Source organism: Chrysochloris asiatica, unplaced genomic scaffold (assembly GCF_000296735.1).
Source record: "Chrysochloris asiatica unplaced genomic scaffold, ChrAsi1.0 scaffold00063, whole genome shotgun sequence".
NCBI lineage: Eukaryota > Metazoa > Chordata > Mammalia > Afrosoricida > Chrysochloridae > Chrysochloris > Chrysochloris asiatica.
Genome location: NW_006408581.1, coordinates 6,611,164 through 6,630,407, shown reverse-complemented (window position 1 = coordinate 6,630,407; position 19,244 = coordinate 6,611,164). Strand labels below are relative to the sequence as shown.

The 19,244-nt window shown below is 35.2% G+C and overlaps 1 protein-coding gene across 4 annotated transcripts in view; it reads left to right on the top strand.

The window, feature by feature from the left end:
* The window catches only part of PCDH9 (protocadherin 9), a 1,452,459-nt gene that overhangs the window by 903,324 nt on the left and 529,891 nt on the right, over positions 1-19,244 (top strand). For 2 of the 4 annotated variants that reach the window (XM_006864304.1, XM_006864303.1), the window contains one exon: positions 1,559-1,634. In XM_006864304.1, the coding sequence (XP_006864366.1) occupies positions 1,559-1,634 (76 nt within the window). Of the gene's footprint in view, positions 1-1,432; positions 1,635-19,244 lie in introns of all 4 variants that reach the window. The other 2 variants (XM_006864302.1, XM_006864301.1) reach the window with 1 other exon arrangement.

Sequence of the window (19,244 nt, the reverse complement as noted above, 5' to 3'; positions counted from 1 at the left end):
CTCCTAAACCTTATACTACCAGGACCACGTAGCACACATGTGTTACTGATACATTTCACCAATGCCTAAAACTCTCTGTAACAGAGCTGCAACTATTCTCATTATCTCATTAATTACTTCAGTTAATAGGAGCATTTAACAAAAGTAATAAATAGCAATCTACAATTAAATGCAATTTTTTAAAAAAACACACAAAAAATTGACATAGTCTTGTACACATTTTAGATCACTTCTAAGAATGAGGTTGTGAAGTAGATGCCAAAGTAGTATTTCAAGCACCTTTAATACGGGTTATTCTGTAACTAAGGTCTGTCATAATATACTGGGCCAATTGGTGCTATTTTAAAATAATTTACTCAATTAATCTCTTATAGAAATATTTTTTTCTCATGTATGTCAATTGTTGTTGTTGTTATTAAGTATCGTGGAGTCGGTTCCGACTCATAGTGACCCTGTACAGGGTTTCTGAGGCTGCAAATCTTTACGGGGGCAGATAACCTCATCTTTCTCCTGTGGAACAGCTGGTAGTGTCAAAGTGCCAACCTTGAGGTTAGCAGCCCAGTCCGTAACCACTGCGCTACCAGAGCTCCTTCATGTATGTCAGTAGCAGTTATAAAAGCTAAACCATACCAAACTCACTGTCATCATGTCAGTCAAGTGGATTCCAACTCATAGCAACGCTGAATAGAGTTTCCTTGCAACGGCTGTTGAGTCTGAACTGCTGGTTTCTGGTTCAAATGGACCTTTGGGTTCATTGCTTATCCTACAGTACCACAATTACAATATAGAGTTTATTTATTTGAAATAATCATTGTGATTGTTTCATTATTTCTTTTTTGTTGTTGTGTGCGGTCAAATTGGTCCGAATCCTATTCTCCCTGTATATGGTTTCCAAGAGCAGCTGGTGGGTTTGAACTGCCAACCTTTCTGTTATAAGTTCAGTGTTCCTCCTACAGCATCCAAATATGTAGCATGTTCTTTATATATAACAGGAAATAGTGTAGGAAAAGCATTCATGACAAAAATTATCTTTAAAAAAGTAAACACAGTGTCTCTTTCACTCTAGAGAACTGGTAATGTTTCATTATCTATGCAGTTATTCAGATCTATGGAATAAACATATATGCAAATTTCTGCTGATATAGCACTTTTCTGTAATTTTGTTGACTAACATAGGTATTGTGTTTTGCTTGTCACACTTTTCATATATTTAAATTTTGTTTTATGGACTAAAAATATTAAGAGTGAAATTCTTTCTGGAATGTTCCAAATTGAGCTCAAGTAAACGACAAATAATAAATGTTTGTTGCTAGCTTTTGCTTTTATTTTGCTTTTACATTGTATTGTTGAAATAATTTTGCTATTGTGTGTTCCGGCACGCATTTTCTTCGAGAGGAGTGTTAACTGGCCTGTCCTGTGGTCTTCTTTGTAGTCGCAGCGCCGCGTTACGTTTCACCTCCCTGATGGCTCCCAGGAAAGCTGCAGTGACAGTGGTCTAGGAGACCACGAGCCGGTGGGTAGTGGAACCCTGATCTCACACCCTCTTCCTCTGGTTCAGCCACAGGACGAATTCTACGACCAGGCCTCACCGGACAAGAGGACCGAAGCCGATGGTAACTCTGACCCCAACTCTGGTGAGTCTCCTAAAATTTTACTGCTTGGAGTTGTTTGGTACTCTGCTATGCATGTTTACTTTAAATTATGGATACATAATTCTGTGGATTCAGTGGATGGATTTTGGTTGTTTTTTGTTGTTGTTTAGTTGGTTTTGTTGATATGTTCTTTGGAATATATCAAGCCTAATGGGCTTGATATTGTGACTGCTAAGTTGTATGAGGGATCATTATTTTATTAAACATTCAAAAAGAGGAAAAAGTCTTCAAATATAATTACAAGACATCCTAATATCAATTATATTAAAATGTGAACATATGCATCTTGGAACTGACAAAACCAATACAGTTTAAATAGAATCATATTCAAGAATAAGAGATATATATTTCTTATATTTAAACACTGATATAATGTAGTAAAATACTATCTTTGCTATTTTCTGATAAATACTTAAATTATATGAAAGATTAAATACTGATTAAATTAAATGTGAAATTTGGTTTTGGTATTTTTTGAAAACATTCTGCTTTGATTTTTAGTGATTTGCTTGCAACCAGTATGTTGGTAAAGTGTGATGAGTGAGGTGTACTAACAAAAGCCTTGATCTCCACAGACGAGCAATCCAATTTAGAAATTACTGCCAATTCATAATGTGCTCCATGGGAGTATTTCTTCCATGGCTTTTGGAGGAAATTCTAGGGAAGTTCTGAACCTTTCCTGTCCATGCCTTTTTTTTAAAAAAAATAAAGAAGGAAAAATGTCACTGACTAGTTTACTGCTATTAGAAAACTAAATCTCCCAGTTCAGCAATCATTATGTCCAGCTCAGAGTAATAACAATACTTTCTGTCTTCACTTAGACGTTTCCTTACGTATGCTACAACTGCTTCTTGCCAATGTGAGGAATAGAGAGGTGATGGCGACTTTCAAATTTTCTAACTACTTCCATTCTACTCTTTCATATGCAAAGTTGCTTCTAGAATTTCTACATGAGGACTGGGAATCTCCAGAGGAGATTAGAAGCACAGAGGGGTGTCATAACTAGTATCTTTATGGAAACCCACCATTGGTGTTTTCTGATATCCAGAAATTTAAGTAGACTCTGTATTGGTGTGTGATCTCTAATCTCTGGTTCTCTCCTCATTGGCAGATTATTATGTATGTGACAACTATATTTGTACCTTCTTTCTATTGAAGTCTTTTCCTTACTCCAGGCTCTTAGGAGGATCTAAGTAAAATACATGACAGCTCTGACTCTCCCTCATGTATGTAAGATAGCTTGGTCACATAAGGAAAACATAAGTGCACCCTTTGACTTGACATATAGAGAGGGCTAGGTCATCCCCAAAGAGGCAATCTGTCATCATATTTAATTTGGCTGAGAGCCAACTAGTCTCTTTAGATACATCTAAGCATCTTGAAATCAAATTGATTTCACTGAATCAATTTGTCCTAGATTATGTGAAGGGACCAGAAAGGTAGGACTCAAATAGACAAGTCTTTCAAAACTCCTTTCCTATTCTTCAACTTTCCTTCTATTGACATTCAGTGAATAGTCTCAAAACTGTTGTTTGGTAACCTTTTCTGTGACTATGAGGTTTCTGGGAGTGGTTTCTCTTGCCTTGGGACCTCAGAAAAAACTAAGGCAGTTGGACACCCATTTGGACATACCAGTGTACTAACACACTGTTTTAGGAATTGTCTGTAGATTTGCCAATGATATTTTACAGAAGTGTCTCTCAAGCAGTTGTAATATATACAGATCCATCTGGGGAATTTATACTCAATAAGCTTAAGTCAGAGCTTCAAGATCTTTTCAGCCAGATTCTGAAGTATTTTAGATGTGCATGCAAAAATGTCGAGGTACAGTCAGAAGCTGATGAACATCTGGCTAATTTTCTAGTTAACTAATTGAATTAGAAGTTTTAAAATATTCAACTAGAAAGCACAGACATGTTTTAGGATTTATTATCTTTTTAAAGGAAATGATATTTGTGTAGTTGCTTAAGCTGCAGAGTCAACTGAAAAGTACCTGAGAACAGAAGAAATTAGCTAAATCATGTTATAAATACATTTGTAGTATAGAAACAATTTATATGAAAAAAAATTAGATAATATGTCTGTTGACCTGCCTAAAAACTAATATGTTATTAAAATATATTTGAAGAGTAATAACACTCCACCTTATGTGTAAAGGCTCATGTAAGTATTTTTTAATGAAAAACAAATGCTTATGTTTTATAAATTAATTTTTAGAAGCAGTAAGCTCTCAATTCAAGATTAATAAGGGTTGGAGTTATGTGAGATTTATCATAGAAGAGAATCATATGATATTGAGTGTGTTTATTTGCTTATTTATATATTTATTCATGTTTAAAGAGTCAGGAATATTTTTTATTTCAGACTTGCAATCATTCATTTCCTCTGTGCTCTGTAATGGAAATACATTTTCAAGGGAAAAGTAAAAAAAAAGAAGCAAGAGAATAATATTAGCAGTTTGTTAATGGTTGGTGAGTTGACCTCAACAAAGTAGACAGATAAACATGTCCTGTTTTAGGGGTGTTTTCTGTTATGTCCTTAGCTCATACTTGAGAAAGCCCATGGTTTAGGTATCCACTAAGAGATACGAAAGAGTGAGTAAACCTCTTGCCTAGTTTTTCAAAGTGTGGTTAAACAAGTCAGAACTTTGTACCATTCTGGACAGCTAATCACTGAATGACTTCTCAGACCTGGGTAATAGTCCAGGGTCAGCTGCTGAATGACAGAAGATAGTGGAAATCTAGCGGTTGGTTGGTTGGTTATGTGCCGTGGAGTCGGTTCCGACTCATAGCGACCCTGTACAGGATTTCCGAGGCTCTTAATCTTTACGGGAGCAGAACGTCTCATCTTTCTCCCGTGGAACAGCTGGCATTTTTGAACTGTTGATCTTGGCGGTTTGCAGCCCTATTCCAAGAGCTATTTGCAACCCTATTCCAAGAGCTCCTTGGAAATCTAGTAAGTAGAAAAAAAAGCATGTCAAACCTGCTTCAGGCAGTTCCCAAAGTTTATTTATTTATTTTTAAAATGGTCAATGAAATGTCTTTAAGCTGGAATATTATTGCTTGTAGCGATAGTATCCTTAAGAAAAGAGAAGAGGAAAATAGGGAAAGGAGGAACCCGAATGACCACTGGAGGCTAAAAGTTCTGTTACCATTTAATAGGACATATGATATTGAGTGTTTATTTGTCTGCTTATTTATATATTTATTCATGTTGGAAGAGTCAGAGATATTTTTTATTTCAGACTTTTATTTTATTTATGTCAATGAATTACTAATTGGGCTGCTGACTGCAAGGTGGTGTTTTGAATCTACCAGTCACTCCATGGGAGAAAGATGAGGTTTTCTGCTGTCATAAAGATTTACAGCCGTGGAAACCCGATGGAGCTGTTCTGTGTTGGTCACTATGTGATGGAATCAACTCAATGGTAGATTAAAATTAATTTTAATATTATCTAAAATCTAGATAGCCTTTCTCTATTGTATCAGGTGTGATTCTTTCTTTTTCTTTTAGAAACTTTTTTTATTATGAATTGAGTGAATGTTTACAGAGCACATCATCAATTTTACATACAACAAATCACACACCTTGTTTCATCCCAATGATTGCAATCCCCTCCAGGCAACAATAGTTATCCCACTTCCTCCCTGTGGTTCAGATTTCTATTCCACCATCTTTCCCAACCTCTGTGAACTTTGTTCTGAGGTAAATGTTGCCCCTTTGATCTTGAATGGCTGACCATCCCATGATGAGCATACCTCATTAGTGCTTTCCCCCTATATACCATACACCCGTTGGTTGAAAATTGGACAAGGGTGAGTTCCATTCCTGACCTGAAAGTGGTCAACCACCATACACTCAGATTCCTCCAATTTCTTTCTAACCAATTAGACTGGTCTTTTTTAGAAACTGGGCACAATTCTTATGCCACTACCTTAAATGTGGAGTTCCTGGTGTGGGGCTGTGGGCTAATGCACTGGACAGCAAGGTCAGTTTGAACCACAAGGTTGGTGGCTCAAGCTCACCAGCTGCTCCTTGAAAACCCTATACAGGGTTGCTATAAGTTGGAACTGATTTGAAGGCACTTAAGAACAACAGCCTTAGATGTCCAGAAACTTTCCTTTTCTCTTTATTTGTTGTTTAAAATCCCAACTTCGTTTTCCCCTGTAAATTCATGGGGCTGATAAAATGCCAAGGGGGGCTAGGATGCTCTGGTTCCTGGGTCATCTATCTACTGAGATGCCCATTTTTTAAAGTTGTTCTATACAAGTCTCATGAAATGCTTTCTGGCATATTCGAGAATGCCACTCTTACCTTCATGTGATAGAATGGTAGAGGAGTTTCTGTGAGACTGTCTCTGGACTTCTATGCCTACAGTATAACCCATCACTCTGTAATCTTCTTTCTATCTTGGATTGGAGGCCCTAGAATACAGTTTCATTATCTCTCTGTTCCTATACCTCCAGGTTTCTCAGCCTAAAGTGTATGCTATAGGGTCTGTCATAAATTAACCTCCAACACTCTGTCATTCCCAGATGGACTGAATGAATGCTTTTATTCAATGAGTAAGAAATCCCCACTATTTTTCTTAATATTATTTATCAAAAACACAATTCTATCATGTTTTGTTTTTGCCTCAGTACCAACCAAATAAAAATCTCCATGATAAGCTCTTGTTCAGTGCAATTGAGTCAGTTTTGACACATAGTGACACTGTAAAGGTTTAGGGCTTTTCAAAAACTCGGTTTTTCACTAGGTCTCATACCCATCTATGTGATAGTTATAAAGGCATCTACCAGTTTGAAAATAGGCAGTAAATAAGGAGAGATAGATATGCAAAGAAAAGTGCAGAATATTAATATCAAAATTATTTATACAATTATGTGAAATTATATATATATTTTTTGTTTAAAGCATTTTGGTGGTGGCTGTGTGCCATAGTCAGTTCCAACTCATAGCAACCCTGGACAGGGTTTCCAAGGCTATAAAGCTTTACGGAAGCAGAATGCCTCATCTTTCTCCTGCGGATCAACTGGTAGTTTCGAACTGCTGACCTTATGGTTCGCAGCCCGATTTGTATCCACTCTGCTACCATTATAGCTCTTTCTATCATTAGTGTAAGTAGGCACAGAAAAGCATATCAATTAATGAGTGCACACACATACACAGAACATCAGTACCATTACCATATTTTTCACATATAATGTGTCCAGGCAAATAAGTTGTACATGCATATAACGAGCACAGTGCACAAAGGAAACTAGCATGGATTGCTACACGATTTGAAGGAAAAAAAACAACAACAACAACAAAAACATATAACGTGTGGGTTGTTTGTGTAAAAAATACACTAGCTCTTATGATAATGTGGTGGTGGTAGTGGCGCTGCTGTGCCATGGAGTCAGTTCTGACTCATAACAACCCTGTATAGGGGTTTTTAAGGCTGCAAATCATTATGGGGGTGAAAGTCTCGTCTTTCTCCTGTGGAATGACTTGAAGTTTTGAACTACTGACCTTGAGGTTAGCAGCCTGATTCATGACCATCACACTACCAAAGCTTCTTATGAGAATCATGAAGCCCAGAAAAGTTAAATCACTTGACCCAAGTCACAGAGCTATCACTGAGATAGCTGCATATATTTCTTTCTTTTTAAAACTTTTTCTTGTGATTTGAGTGAAGGTTTACAGGCAATATCATCAACTTTACATTAAACCAATCAAACACTTTCTTTCCTCACAGTGATATCATTCCCCTCCATGCAACCACAGTTATTCCACTTCCTCTCTCTGGCTTCTATTTCCATTCCACCTTCCTTCCCATTTCTTCTCATCTTTGTCCTTAGGTAAATGTTGCCCTTTTGATCTTGAATGTTTGACCATTAAACGGTGAGCATACCTTACTAGTGTTGTCCCACTATATACCTATCTATTGTTTAGCTCAATATTGGTCCATGAGAGTGAGTTTTCATTCCATACCTGGAGGGTGGTTGGAGGCCATAGTCTTGGGTTCCTCCAGTCTCTTTCTGATCCAGAAGTCTGGTCTTATTTTTTTTTTTTTAATAATTTGTTTTGTTGCACATTTCCGCTCACTCTATATGGGTCCTTCTAAATTCATTTCTTTAAGAGTGTTTTTAATGCTAAAAAATTACATAGCAGTTTGTTAACTGTGGCGTTTTATTATACAATGGATAGATATAAAAATGAGTGACAAAAGGAATTATTTATTTTTTACATCGTGTTTTTAAAAACGTATGTTGAAGGAGAACTAAAAACTATAATTATTGATTGCCCTGAAGCATAATTCTTACCGGAAATACCAATTTTCAGAATAATTCATTGGTGTCCTAAAAATCTCAAATTGTGATTCATACAGTTGCTTATTTCTTTCTTTTTTTTTTTAGTAACATAAAAATAATTTTGGGAAACAATTGAAGAAATGTGACTATGGATTGAGTTACTTAATGATAATATTTATTTTGTCAGATGTGATTTGGAATAGTACATTAAAAGAAAGTCCTTTTCTGTTACAGATATCTGCTAAAATGCTTATTCTAAGAGAATTACATATTGTCTAGATTTGTTTTAATAGTACTTTAACAAAATTGTAATAATAGTAAGGGTTTCTATAGTAGTTAAATTGACAATAATGAAAGAAGCAGTATGATTTATATAATACTCATGGTGTTATTATTGTATGTACTGTTAAGTCAGTTTCGATGCATGGGTATAGTACTTCCAAAGAGCAGTTGGTGGATTGAACAGTCTGCCTTGCAGTTAGCAACAGTTCAGTGTTTATCCTACAGTGCCACATGAGGAATCCATAAAATACTGATACTACTATAATGATGGCAATAACAATAATAGCAATAAAATGTGAATAGTTGTTGAGGTTATAACATGGTTCATTATCTTATCTACTGTGTTACTTGGGGAGTGCAGTGGCTCTGTAGGATAAGCACTGGAATGAAAATCATAAAGTCAACAGTTGATGAGGCTTTCGACTCCCCCAAAGATTTATAGCCTTAGAAACCCTATACAGGGTCCCTGTGAGTTGCTACCAACTCAGTGCACTTAACAACAACAGCAATGAGTTACATGATTTAAAATTCTTAAAATGAAAAGATTATTTTTAAGTCTATATTGGGACACTGATGGAAAGATCAGACTCGATACATGAAATATCTGAACTCATATTTTGTTTCTTCTGTCCTATCTCTATTATTGTTTTCAGATCCAAAGATAAGGTTTAATTGTTTGGTATATATAGCAATTATATTTTATGGAGTATGTTTTGAATGGTACAATTTGCATTGACTTTTAATATGAATTTGGAAGATTAGAATGTAAATTGATAAGTGCCTCCATTAAAGACATTTAGAGTAAAATGAAGTCTTTCAAAAGTGCCCTTTGGAATTTAGCAATAGCATCATTAGCCATGAACCTTAGCTCTGTTCTGACACCTATGATTAATAAAAGAGCAGAATACAGCAGGTATACTTCTGGTGATTAAATAAATGGTTTCTTCATATCCTAGGTACCTTTGAGTCCCAAATCCTATCTAGCCAACTGCTATAGAGACGGTTGTACATCCAGTCAGAATGACGTTCCCTGAAAGTTTTCAGGTTTCACTGCATATGGAGATTTATGCCATTTCAAACTATCAGTGCATCATATTTCCTGAAGTAATTATCTCATTAAAATGACCTTGTACTCCATATGAAGTTCAATAAAACCATTAATTCTAAGGAAATATTAAGAGGATTTTCCGTTGAAGATTGCCTCTTTTAACAAATATAACTAGACTGGTTCAAGATTTTTACTAAGTTAACAGCTAATGAAAACAATTATATGATCAGATAGGAAACAGATTATTATCATTAGTTCTTAGCTAAGGCTTATTCTTGGCCCCAACAAAAATTATGAATTATTTTTATATCTTATATTTCTTTTAAATGTTATTTTAAAGGATTTTCTGCTGTTTAATTACGTGTAAAACTGCAGATTATATTTACTTTATAAAAGCCCTCCTTCTCATATGCCACTGAATATATACAGATAATGTTATGAGTCAATTGGTGAACTTCTCCCTAAAAATAATTTTAATACTTCACAATATGTGTGGCTAATATTTATTGATGACTCTATACTAGCCAGAAAATGAATAAAATGTTTTAATATGCTGTGTATGATACTTACACCAACACTGTTTTGATAAGGAAGTTGAAACACAGAAATCACAAAAGTAATTTGTAACATACAGTGGTGAGTAGCTGAGTCAGAATCTGAATTCAGGGGTGAACTTTTTTCAACAGTTACCGGGTTTATTAGGGAAGTTATCAGGTTACAAATCAGGCCCAGAAAATGCACAGGGCACAGTTCTGACATCCAGGTCAGCCTCTCCTCAGGCTTGCCCATAATCAGCCTTCTTTTTGCCCAGGTATTGTTAACAAATCTCTTTTAGGCTGTTGATAATGTCCACAGGATGTACCATAAGCTTCAGCCTAAAGGTACATGACTCTAGCTCCATGGGCCAGGAAATCTGCCACCCTCAATTAAATGTCTGGAGACTCCTCACTGCAATCACGCCTCCTGCTCAACATCATTCCGTTTTACTTGTTCCACGAGTTGGAAAGCCTACACTTCTCTCCTCTGGTTCTTGGTTCTGCTGTTGCTGCTTCTCTGTCACAACTTTCTGTTCCACAATTGAGGAGGTTAAATGAGCAAGGATCTCAGAGTCCAAAGGACACGATCCACTCCTAGTTCTACTTTGATAGTAGTGAGATTTCCCTAAATTGCATCTGAGAAATGGTTCATTGTATGCCCATGCTAGAGTTTCAAGTTTTTACAATTATAATTAACTCTGCTGAAATCCATAGCTGAATCATGTCAACCTATTGATACCATCTCCCACCTTCTTTAGCCAAGCCCCAGTGGGACTGAAATGTCATTTGATGAGATTTGCAGTCTATGGCTAGAAGAAACATGAGATCATTTTCTACACCAAGGCCAGCCTCCTGGGACTTCTAGTCTTCGTCACTATTATATGTGATGGATTAACTTTCCCCATAACATTTTGTCTGTAAGCAAACCCATATGATCTTGTAAGTAAACCACTTCATGCCTTTATCTCCAGTTTTTGATATCCAATTTCTAAATTGCTCATTCCTATAAATGCTGGATTCTTGAGATGAGCAGGTTTCTTGACGTAAAGAATCTTATATTCTTGTCAGAACTTTAGGCATCTGCATTCAGAAATGAAATCCAAACCACAGCATGTCATCAAAGTTAAAGTTATTTTCAAGAGCTCAAACATCTCTTCATTTGGTTGTTATTGTTGTTGTTAGATGCCATTGACTTGGTACTAATTTATCGTGATCGCATACACAACAGAACAAAACGCTGCCTAGTCCTGTGCCAACCTCACACTCATTGCTATGTTTGAGTCCATTTGCTACTGCCACTGAACCTCTTTCATTGTCATGATTCTATGTATCTTTTTTTGAAGTAACTCTTGTAAAAAATTATGTGTGTTTTGTTAGCCATTCTCTCTTCTGTTAATTCTTATAAGGAACTCTGGTACCATAGTGGTTACGAGTCAGGCTCCTCACCGCAAAGTCAGCACTTCGAAACTACTAGCCATTCTGTCGACTAAATATGAGACTTTCTGCTCCCATAAACATTTACAGCCTTGGAAACCCTGTGAAGTCCGATTCGTAACCACTATAGTCAAACGGTATCTAAATTTTCTATCAAGAAAGAAATCAGACAAGCAAGACAAGAAAATAGTGAATCATGTCAATTGTGGTTCTCTCCAGGCTTGGCTGTTATGGATTTTGGGTTTGATTTTTTTTTTTTTTTGCAATTATTTATGTTTTTCACAATTTTAATAATATATCCAAAATTATAGTTCATATTACAATGAGATAAGGTACATTGGAAACACCTGGCACAGAGCTGAGGCAAAAAAAAAAAAAGTTCTTTCTGTATGTTAGTTTTTTTTTTTTTGGTTTAGTTGTTTTCTTTATAGTAATAAAGATTTACGTTTAAAAAATCCTTGTGATACCTAAAGATATGGGACCCATGCACTAAGAAAGACTAAGAATGTAAAAGAGTTTTGCATGGAAGATAGATTTCCATTTAGAAAACTAAAAGGCTAATAATAAACTAAATCACTCCAGAAAAGTCCAGAATAAAATTAATTCCCATAAATACGAAATTCGTTCCCAGTCATAATGGTGCTAGTCCTAACCTTCATAAAAACTTAGTAGCTACAAGAAGTTTCTGGAATGAAACCTGATTTTGATTTATAACAGAGTGTCGTATTAACTTTTGTGAACTACATTTATATACTTTAATAAATATCCTGAGTTGAGCTAACAAATGTAGATCCAAAGAAGTTTCAGAGGTTTCGAATTGTTGCCTGATATGTTCACTTCCTCATGGGATTTTGTTAATCAATTCTGGGAGATCATAAAATAGGCCCCTTCTGTTAATGAAGCTGTAACTCCTCAGAGGATGGTAGAGCAGAAAGTGATTTGGATTTAGTGGGGGGAAAGTTCAAAAAATTAAATAGCAAATAAAAATAAGTTGATTACCTTCTTTAAAATCATGAGGAAGTTTAATTGTTTGCTTTATTAGATATATTTTTCCTGAATTAAATACCCCAACATTTGTTAATGATTTTCACCTCAAATCCACAATTAAGAGAATGTTTTCCAACTTAAATGTTTAAATTATGCACCACTTATTAATCTATCTCTCTATCTCTCTATGTATCTAACAAGGCATTGTAAGATAAGCACTAGACTGCTGACCTTAAGATTGGCAGTTCAAACCCAGCAGCCACTCCTTGGAAACCCTATAAAGGGTGCTATGATTTGGAACCAACATCACTTAACAAAAACAACAGCTATGTATTTGTCTGAATTTCTGCATACCTACATAATAGTCTTTTGTTACTGATGTCAAATGCTATCAAGTTGATTCCAACCATTTGACAGTGTCGAACAGCACCCATATGGGTTTTCTAGGCTCTAACTGACATGATAACACTTAACAACAACACTAACAACAAATCTTTAGGGAAGCAGATCACCTGATTTTTTTTCCCCTGAGATATTGCTGAATGGGTTTGAATCACCAACCTTTGTGTTAGTAGTCAAGTTTTTAACCATTAAGCTACCAAGACACGTCTATTGATATGTAACAAGTCACCCTGAAGTTAGCTTCTTAGAAAAGCACAAGCTTGCTATCTTGCATTTTCTGAGTCTTGTCTTAATTAAGCTGGCAATATGTTAGAATCCAAGAACTTTTGTTTAACATGCTTTATTTATTTGATTTTTCGATAATCCCTTGAATCATTTTGTAAACACTTTTATGAGGTTGTAGTGGTTAAAAGTTGGGCTGCTAACCTCAAGGTCAGTAGTGCAAAACTTCCAGCCATTTTGGGGGAGAAAGATGACGCTTTCTGTTCCTGTAAAGATTTATAGCTTCAGCAACCCTATACTGAGTCAGCTCCATGGCATTCCACCACCACCATATAAGGTCTACAATGTGCCAAGTACTAAGCTAGTGTCCAGGGAGAGAAATTAAATTAAAAGCAAGATTTTCTAAATGTAAAGACTTCACAGTTTACCGCAAGAGCTCTGAATATTGGTTCATGACACTTGAAGTCCATGATTAGATTTTTTAGGAATCTTTGAATTATTTGCCTTTTCCTATGAGGATTTTATGGATCATAAAAAGAAGGAGCTCTGGTAGCGTAGTGGTTACGAATTGGGCTGCGAACCTTAAGGTCAGCAGTTCGAAACTACCAGCCGCTCTGCGGGAGAAAGATGAGGCTTTCTACTCCCGTAAAGATTTACACCCTCGGAAACCCTGTACAGGGTCGCTATGGGTCGAAACCGACTCGACGGCACTTAACAACAACAACAACAACAAAAAGAAGATAAAAAAGAAAAAGCTACACTTTTATGTAGTGAGATAATATTGGATACAAATTAACATTAGTGAAGTAGAATATATAGTATTGTGAAGTGTATAAAAAAAGCAGGATTTAGCTTAGAATAAATACATCTTGAATAAGCAGTAAGAAACATTATCTAAAAATATTTTTAAACACCTAACATTGGTATAATAGAAATTGTCTAAGACACTAAAGTGTGTGTTTGTTTGTATGTGCATGTACCTGCAACATAAGTTTCTTGGTGCAATGACAGGACAGGACTTGACCAGTTTAGCAAGAAGTGAATAGTTCAGTGTTTTCGGAACACATGGGGATAGAATTAGCTGCACTTCCCTCTTTAGGCTTCATAATCCTAACCACTGAAATGGAACTACAAATATGTATAACAATATAAAAATTTCAGTTATAATTTCATTTTTCCAAGAACTTTTTGAAGTCTCCTCCCCCCGCCCCCCTTGAATGGTAGCTATTTACCTCTTTAAGGTAATAACAATGAATGAGCCAGGATTGGGATATATATTATAACCAGATTTTGAATGTTACCTAGTGTAGTCAGTCACAAAATATGGGCAGGACATGGCAGATTGTTTTTGAAGATAGAAAATAAGGGAGAGAATTTACTTGAAAGCGGTTAACATTAACAACATTAAGTTGTAAAGATACTATAAAAAAAAATTCAGTTTAGGTTATAACTTTTTTTTTTTTTTCTTTTAAGTTGGAGTTCTTGTAGAGGATTTCTTAGTTCATAAGCAGACAACAAGGAATAAGGGTCCCTGGTGTGGTTCTTTACGATTAGCACTGGACTGCTAACCATAAAGTTAGTAGTTCAAACCCAAACTCCCGGGAAATTCTATACAGGCTTGCTATGACTCGAGATCAACTAAATGGCACTTAACAACAACAACAGCAGCAAAGGATATAAAACCAAGTTGAAGACTTGGGAGCTGGCAACATTGAGCTTAGTTAAAGTTAACACGTTATAATTATGCAAACATGATGATTACCAAGGAAGACAAGAAGTCCCAGAAAGGAATTCTGACACACCTCAGCATTTAGAGAGGCAGAGATGAGGTAGAGTGGAATGTGAGCAATTAGTACAAAACTTGAGAAGGAGAGTCAGGAAGGTATTTGAAAGTTTTGGATCCTGTAAATTAAATCGATAATAATGTTGATGCTGTGTTCTAGTTTTCTTTGTTAACTTTTTTTGGTGTCAAGATAGTCTTCCTGCTAGGAACAAAGGTTTTAGGCTTAGTGATCTTGGAACAACAGGATTATTTTGTATATAATGCAACTGCAGTTGTACAGGGATTATTATTAATTTTTGTTGTCACTGTTATCATTAATAAACAATGAAAAGAGGGAAAAAAGCAACACATGAATCTTGCTTATTTAGACAAAGTTTCTAGTCAAGCTTTGAAAATTGTCATGGTGAATTTTGAAACACAAAAATCACTATTATACATCAGAGGAAGGGAGAAACTTTTAGAAAAATATTAGTTTCAAATTCTGAAAATTTTCTGTTTTACATTTTTAAAATAAAACTTATTCTTTTTCATATTTACCCTGTCAAATGGGTGATTCCAAACATCATAGTTTACTAAGCACTAATAAATGTCCCATAGTAAAAATGTATTTATTCTCTAATATCTTTGTTTTTCTTAAAAACTATTCTGCCTACTTTATGATTTTTAATTTATTATAATATTAATTTTAACAAGGCATGATTTTATAGGATATTAATTAATGTAGTTATATGTTTCTATAGTATATTAATTAGTGTAATTTTTTTATAACTACATTAGTTAACATTCTGTAAAATCATTGTAAGAGATACAAGGTATCTTTGCTAGAAAGTTTTGCATCTTCACAATTTCTACTATTACTTTTTCCCCAAAAAAAGAATGGATTTCAAGTGTTCATTTATTATAAAAATTAAATGGTTACTAGTAATATTCTATTGCAAATAAAAATTTAGAATAGCGATGACAAGTAGTGTGTTTTGTATTATAGTAGAACAATATGTAGGAACAATACGCCTCCTAGTGTAGAGTTCAGGTAATGTCTCCTTTTGCTGGTGTGCCTGTGTGCTGACTGGAATTGCAGTCCCATAGCTGCCTGATGCTATGATGTGGTTCATTCTTCGAAGAGCCATAAAGGCAAATGGCATTTATTTATCTCTTAGTAGATTTCCTGTTCAAGGTTTAGGGAGAGACTATTCTTTGTATATCTGCGTTTTAAATAATTTGAGAGTGATAAAGTGATAGATTGATAGATATGTACATCATTGGTTATACATTAAAATAAGGGGGTGCTGATTTTAGTAACTCTTAGAAGCATAAAACAAATGATTTTTTTTTAATCTCAAAATAATGTCAATTTAAACAAATACAGTGAAATTCTGAAAATAAATCACTAATTATAAGAAACATATACTTATAAATCAAACTAAGCTATTTCATATTACTTCAGAATATAAAAATACGTGTATGTACATACATAAAGAAATGGACTAGAGTTTTAAAACAGTTTGAAAATTTTAATAAAACTTAACTGTTTGTGTCAAATATCTCAAATTTATTGTACTATTATTTTGGCCCAAATTCCTGCTATTAGACTGAGAATTATTCAGATTAGTCTGATAGACAAATGTATGAGTGCACAAATTTTTATAACTCTAAAGTAAGGTTCCCATAAGCAATGAACACTTTTAAAATATAACCATAGCTCTAATATTACAATGGAGTCCTGGTGTTGTGCTCTGGGTTAATGCACAGGACTGCAAAGTTGCTTTGAAGCACAAAGTCGGTGTTTCAAGCTTATCAATCACTACTTGGAAACCTTATACCGGGTCTCTCTGAGTAGGAAACAACTCAACGGCACTTAACAACAGCAACAATGTCACGTTATTGTAATCTCCTTTGCATTAATTAGTAGGTAACTGCAAGGTCAGTGGTTTAAACCTACCAGCCACTCCTTAAAAACCTAACTATACAGGGTTGCTATGAGTCATAACCAACTGGACAACAATTAGCAACAACAACAACAATCATTAGAAAATAGTAACAATAATAAAGAGCCCTGGTGTGGCACTGTAGGGTAAACATTGGACTTCTAACCACCAGTCACACCTTAGAAACCCTATACAGGGTCCTATTCAGTTGGAACCTACTCAATGGCACTTAAACAACAGCAATAACTTTTTAAATGTTGCTGATCTGAATTTCAAATTGCACTGCACATTCTGAATTTTATTATGTCGAAATCTGATAGCTCTACCCTAAAAATGGTACTTTAGTAAAATGATATTAATTTAAGTATTAGGAAAAAATTAGTATCTGGGACTACTATAATTCCAGTTACAATTCAGAGCAATGACTGTTGTTTAGTGCTCAGCGCGACCCTGTATAGAGTTTCCAAGGTGTAGCTGGTGAGTTTGACCCTCTGACTTTATGGTTCAAACTGATCTTGCAGTCCAGTGCTTTCTCCTACAGTGTCACATCAGAACTCCACAGGAATAATGATTGTTGTTGTTGTGTTGTGAAGTGCTGTTGAGTCGGTTCCAACCCATTGCAACCCTGTATAGGGTTTCCGAGGAGCAGATGGTGAGCTTGAACTGCCGACCTTGCAGTTCAAATGGCTTTGCAGTCTGGCACATTAACCCACAAAGCCACACCAGGTCTAGTTGGCCTCATATTTGTATTGGTCATGTGACACTGCCTCAAAAAGTGACATTATTTCTTTAGTACAAAAATAATCAATGCTTACTACACAAAATACTTTACTACAAAATAATAATAATAATAATAATAATAATAATAATAATAATCAATGTTTGGTTTGTTGTTCATGCTCAGAGATAGCCAAACTTTAACATTAGTTTGTGCTGATATTCAATCCTACTAATGCGTATTTGTTCGATTTTTACTGGCTGGTGCAGAGAATTTCTGATTAAAGATTTGAATTCAAGATTTTGGTGGTTCTTTTTATACATCATATTTTAGATATTTATGTATCCATTGACTTTAACATACTTTCTGTCCTTGGTATCTAACCTCTACATATTAGGAAGCAACCACATCTAACAACTTACGGTAACATGGGACAGGGCTGAAGAGAAGTGGCTAGCTAGACTGACAGAGAGGCTTATTATCAATTCATTTGGTCATAACTGTCAACCATTTTCAAAATTTCAAATTTCTTTCTAGAATTTTGAAGCCTTAAAGTCCTGGGTGAGGAAATTGTGGGTTAATGTGCTGGACTGCAAAGTCGATTGAACCACAAAGTTGGTGGTTCAAGCTCACTAGCTGCTCCTTGGAAACCCTATACAGGGTCATTATGGGTCGGTACCAACTCAATGGCACTTAACAACAACAAACCATATTTCAGCTAATACTTCCAGCTAAAATACTTTCCAAAGATTTCTTATATAAGGCAGTAAGTATAAGTGTGTGTAGTGATTAACTGTTGAGAAGACATTCAGATTGAGTATAAACAGTTGTTCTTTCATTTGATAGCTGTAGGTCCTTAGACAGATTACTCTGCCCCCAGGTACCTGGTCTATAGCACGGAATGAGAGTAAAACTATTTATCTCATAGAGTTGTTATGTAGATTGCAATGAGTTAATATATGCAGGTCCTTTAAAATAAATCTAGGTTCATAGTAAGCCCTTAATTATGTCAATTAGTATTCTAAGAAAGTCAAACTAGACAATTAGCTAAGCAAACTGTTTGTTTAAACTCTCTGATTATGACTAATATATACACGGGAAAAATTGGAGATTATTTATTGCTAAATTATAATTTCATGCCCATTATACCTGCTGTAGCACTGTAGGAGCAAGCACTGGGCCTCCAGGTTGGTTTGAGCCACAGGGTTGGTGGCTCAAACTTACCAGCTGCTCTGTAACAAGCCTATATAGGGCCTCTACTTGAGGGCACTTAACGACAACAGTCCTGGTGTGGCTATGGATAAGCACCTGACTGCTAACCACAGGTCAGTGATTCAAACAAATCGGCTGCTCCTTAAATCCCCTATACAGGATCTCTATGAATTGGAACCAACTCAATGACATTAATAATAAGAAAGGTAGATTTGCTTGTGGGTTTTTTTTTTTTTTTCTGTGTATTCTAAAATAGCAAGATAATTATTTTAACTTAGAATTTCACTTTACTGGCATGGAAAATCAAATTTTATTTATAAAATTGTGGGATTTTAGCTTCATCATTGAATGAAGAGTTATACAGATTTAGTCTAAAAAGAGCTTTGGAGTAACATCATGGGGGGGAATTTGATATTTATATAGGTCAAGTCAAGCATCTAAAATGGGTTTAACTCTTGAGCACTTGATTATACATGAAGAATGTTAAGTGAAAAGCCTTTGATATACAAGTTTTTAGTCCTCATTTGAATTTTGGACCTTACAGATTTCTTCCGACTAATTGGCCAGAAACTTCTTTATTTCTTTGTAATTAATAATAACCCAAATCATCTTCAAAGCTGCAGACAGGAAATATACTATACTTTGGGCAAATTACCCAGTGAATCTGAAAATCAACTGCATAGCTAAAAATAACATAACAACAATTTCTATTTAAATACTCATTGGAAGGAAAGAATTAAACCATAA